Raw genomic sequence first — 4774 nt, 5'->3', positions numbered from 1 at the left:
TAAAGTGTGCATACTTAACTCCTGAGGAGCAAAGACCTAGATCTGATAAATACATAGCTGCCATGATTAGGTTTTTTGGTCTACTCAAAATACAATTCTCTTATCATGTTTTCAGATTAATTTTATTTATATGCACATATATATTCATAGATGTGTTCTCTTGCACATTCACTGTCTCTCTTTTCTAGACTTTTTCTTTTCCCCAAAAGGGTGTGACCTGGGTAAACCAAGACCCTCAGGGGAACAAAAAAGAATTGTCTAGGTTAAATTCTAGTTAGAGTTAAAAAGCTGCCTTGCCCATTACTATATCTTTATTCCTTCTGTCCTTTCAGATCTCACTCAAATGTTATTTTTATTTAACATATTTTTGGTAATCATGTCACTGTCCTGAAATTTGCTGCTGCCTGCTCATTGAGAGGGAACATCTAACCTAGCTGTTAGAGTGTGTTTGGGGGTTGATGTTCTTCTGGTAGCTGCAGTCCAGCTCTTGCCAGCAGCTCAGAACTTGGAACAGTTGCATTTGCTCCAAGTGCTAAGCTCTCAAAATCATCTCCTTTCCCCCACCCCAGCCATCTCTAGTACTCTTCCTCTGGTTTGGAATTGTTTGTAGTATGTGGAAAATATGGTAAATAAAAATCATATTGTTTGGAGTTGATTGACATGGCTTATTCCTTACAAAGCTGATGCCTCCTCTTTTGATGTGGAGTACTAATGTGAGTAGAATGGCCTCGCTAATAAAATGCACTTAGAATGGAGCTTGGCATTTGCGAATGATGATCTTGGGAGTGGGGAGGAGTGTGCCGGGACATTACCAAACTGGAATTGCATGATTTGAATTAGCATTAATAAAATAGCAGGTTTGTCCCTACAAACAAATCAGTCTGTGATCTGTTTGTGTTGCTTGAAATTATGTTTATACACTTGGGGAATGTGCGCTTAAATAAATAAATAAATAAATGCTCAAACAGGTTACACTCAGGGACACTGCCAAAATTAGATAGCTGCTTCAATGAAACATTTTCAATTCCACATAATATCTGTTAGCCTAATTATTTTCTTCCATTAGCTTCTAATTAACTTCAATTACTCTATTAAATAAACAGTGACTGTTTATTTCAGTTTTATCTAATCAGTATTTTGTTCCTTCAGAAAGCAATAGTGTTCCTTTTTGAAGCTATAAGAGAAGCCATCAACTTGTTAACGACCATGTTTCGTAGGATATGGAAGGAAAAATACCTGTGCTTGTTTTCACAAATGCATCAGTTCTTTTCATCGGGGGTCAGTCCACCTACGTGCCCTTCCTGTGGATGCACGTGTATCTGTACACACTATACCTTGCTCTCCTCTGTGCATCGTGTATAAGCAAATACAGCAGAGCGCTATTTTATTCTCATCTCCTGCCTGGCAAAACACAGCACTTGGTAAAAGTTATCCTCTGTTGTGCAGCTATGGCTGGGATTCAGTCTCCTAACGGAATTCAGACTGTCGGTGGCTTTTTTCTGGACTGTGTGTTTCAGCCTTGGATAACTTGCTGTGTTGCATCTCATGATGGCAGGAGGCTGTGACAGCTCCAAGTGGGTTGTTGGAGAAATTGCTTTGGTGGAGACTCTTCATTTACCCGCATGCACTCTGCCAGAGCCTGAGTAACATCCACAACTCAATATTTGATTAGGAAACTTGGAGCTTAGTTTATGTGATTATTTAGCACTGTGCTAGAAAAAGTAGGGAGTGTGGCACAGCAGTTGCAGAGTTGTTGTTGTTATGTAGGCACCTGAGATGCTGCTTTTGGTAATTGTGAGTTTGCAAAATTAGTGCTTGTAGTGTAGTTGTGGGTTATCACTGAAAGGCAGAAAGTGCTAACCAGGCCTAGAGCTTTTTGAGAGATGTAGTCTGTGTGTATGTATCTCCAGCAGTTCCTCGAAGTCTTTTATTAATCCTGTGATTTGTATTTATCAGCCAGTAGCAAACTTAAAATGGTAGGAGAAGCCCAATGCCAGTGTACCCATGCGTAAGGGAGGGCAGGGCTCTTAAGATGTTGACTGCAAAACAAAATGTGTTTTTTCTTCCTTCAGCTGGTGTGTGTCATGTTCTCACAATTGGCAATGTACATGTATGCTATGCATCTCAAAGAATTCAAGTGACTGATAAGAAATTCGGTGTCCATTTCTGTTGGTTTCAAAAGCTACCATGGGTGCTTAGCAAATTTGACAAATGGTTAAATAATCTGGTACAGTTCTATATCTGCTAAGTTTTCTTCTGCTCAGTCAACCTTTTGGGTTTATCTTGCATATTTTAATACTGTCTTAATGCAGAGAAAGTATAGTCGCTATAGTAAGAGACCAGGATGACTAAATCATGGAATCACGGGGTTGCTGTGCAACTCCAGAGTTCATTTAGTCCATATTTTTGTCCCAAAACAGAATCTGCTTTACTTGTTTCTCTTTGTCCAGCCTCTTTAGTTTCCTCTTTAATATCCTCTTATGCACGAGCACAGAAATGTTCATGTTTCTTGGCTTATTTTAAAGTGTCTAGAAATTTAATTAAATATCTGTGGGTAGTGAAGCACTAGAAAAGATGTTGTAAGGAGGCTGTAGTATCACTTTTATTTTTGAAGGCTTGTAACAGCAACTTAAAAGGATGCTAGGTCAGGAATCATGTGGATTGAGCTGATCATGCTTGGAAAAGGAAATTGTCCCATTCTGGGAACTGGACTGGATGACCAGTTAGGGTCCTTGTTGGAATCATAGACTTACCTTTTTCTTTATGAGTGCAAACATTTAAGATGTCTAATGGAATAATGGAACATTTGAAAAGTAAACCAATGAGTTCTTGCAGGACCCTGCTTTACATACTAGATAGCTGGGCTTCTTTTTTTGTGTTCAGGCTACTTTGAGCTATATTCACATTAAAATAGCTTTGCTCCAAGCGCATTCACAGTAGAGTCTCAGCTTGGGTCTCCGAAACAGTGTATTCAGTGCATCCAACTGATTGAAAATGCAGTTTGTAGGTATAAATTAGCTCTTTATAACTTAAATAATCTTGAGCTACATATGTTTTCATAGTTGTGGTATGTCTTTTGCAGTCTGTATAGGGCAATCGTGTGCCATCTTTTTCCCAGGCGTTTCTTCCCTTTGTAGCCTCAGAACTTGACTGATTTCCTGTAAATGTGATTTTTCTCTGGGTTTTAATCCCCACTCAGGCTCAGAAAAAAGATTAACTTTGCTTTTTTTATAGCAGGGTAGGGCTGGGCATGGATGGCCACTGAAGAGATGGATTGGGTGTGAACTCAACAGTATAGACCTCAGCAGCAGCATCCAGCGTGGCTCAAGGCAGAGGAGAGCCTCTCACAGAGAGGCTGACCTGAGACTGACTGTTGGAGGTCTAAGGAGGATCTCAGCATGACAGTTTGGAGGAATTGAGAATTCTGTATTGGATGGCTTGATTGGGAAGAGATTTGAAATAGGATGGACAGTTGGAATGGAATGGCTGGCAAGGAACAGTGAAGGATGAGACAGTTGGAAGGATGGGTATGAGAGGCTAGGTGACTGGCAGTGGTGTGTGGGACCTAAACTTAGGGATGGAGCACATCTGGAATGGAGTGAATTTGGAGGATTAGAGGGTCTGGTGTGGTTTGGAAAGAGCTTCTGGGGCAGGGAGAGTGTGGAAACAGGGTTGAGAGGGCAAGGACCTAGGGAGGGAATTTAAAGGGTTCCTTGTCAGGTGAGATGGGGTTCTCTGGAACTGTGAGGTCTCCAAGGGTGAAGGTGAAACCTTTCTATGTGTCCAACCAGGGCACACAGGAAATCGTCCAACCAGGATTTGCTTTGGGATTGAGAACAGATACCCATGTCCTCCTTTACTACATCACACAGTAGTCTTATCAGAGATGGCTTTCAGAGAGATACGACAGGGAGTCAAGCATCAGACTTCCTTTTGTGTCTCTTACACACAGTCTCAGGAGATTTTTTTTCTTTGGTTTTGATGCTGCCCAAAGTACCTGAATTGAATCTCATCTTAAACTCAATTTGATTTTTGTACCCTGTACTGACAATTTTGTTGTTATTTTTGTGTTCTTATTCAGGTCTACTCAAGGAAGTAGAATTTTTAGCAAAGGAGAAATTAGAGCTTCAATGTCAGGCAGAAAAGGACCATTCCAACTTACGCTCTCAAATGAAAGTTTTGGAGGTGGAACTGGAAGAACAGCTGCATAGTAATCAAGACTTGGCTACACAGTTATTGGAGGTTGCTGAATTAAAACAGCAAATTCAAGTTCTTGAAAAACAGCTTAAAAACCAGCGGCAGTTCATGGATGTAAGCAAGCTTGGTACCACATTTTCATGGTTTTGGAGGTGCTAAATACTGCTTCTGGTTTGTGACTGAGACTTGGAAGATGGTTCCTAAAATGGGATAATTTTGTTTGAAATTAAGACCTTGGTATTCTAGTCTTGTGTGTTTAAAAAAAAAAAGTTTTAAAAATTCCTTTTCTGTAATCCTACAGGATAATTTTTTCCTTTTTATTAATTGCTAGTTGTAGTTTGTATTGTACATTGGAGTCAAGAAGTTTTGGGGTTTTTTTTTTTTCTTTCCCTGTAATTTTAGCTATTCTTTCAGGACTACTGAAAGCTGTTAGTTATTTTTAAGTGAGCATAGTTTCTTCACCACAAAAACAAACCCCAATTTTTTTCTTGTATTCAATATTTTAATGAAATTAAAAGTTTCTTTAAAAAGATTTTCATTATCTCTGGCTGGGTTTACAGGAACAAGCTATAGAAAG

At 39.5% G+C, this 4774-nt stretch overlaps 1 protein-coding gene across 1 annotated transcript in view; it reads left to right on the top strand.

Annotated features, from left to right (window-relative positions):
* Positions 1-4774, top strand: part of LOC104624659 (pericentrin-like) — a gene marked incomplete at both ends in the record, with an annotated part of 67744 nt that overhangs the window by 44644 nt on the left and 18326 nt on the right. The window contains 2 exons of the mRNA XM_010292091.1: positions 4082-4311; positions 4758-4774. The exon at positions 4758-4774 is cut by the window's right edge and continues 112 nt beyond it. Of these exons, the coding sequence (XP_010290393.1) occupies positions 4082-4311; positions 4758-4774 (247 nt within the window). The remainder of the gene's footprint in view (positions 1-4081; positions 4312-4757) is intronic.

The sequence above is a fragment of the Phaethon lepturus genome, unplaced genomic scaffold, assembly GCF_000687285.1.
Source record: "Phaethon lepturus isolate BGI_N335 unplaced genomic scaffold, ASM68728v1 scaffold858, whole genome shotgun sequence".
Taxonomy (NCBI): domain Eukaryota; kingdom Metazoa; phylum Chordata; class Aves; order Phaethontiformes; family Phaethontidae; genus Phaethon; species Phaethon lepturus.
Note: the sequence above shows the minus strand (reverse complement) of the source record. Positions and strands in the feature narration are given on the sequence as shown.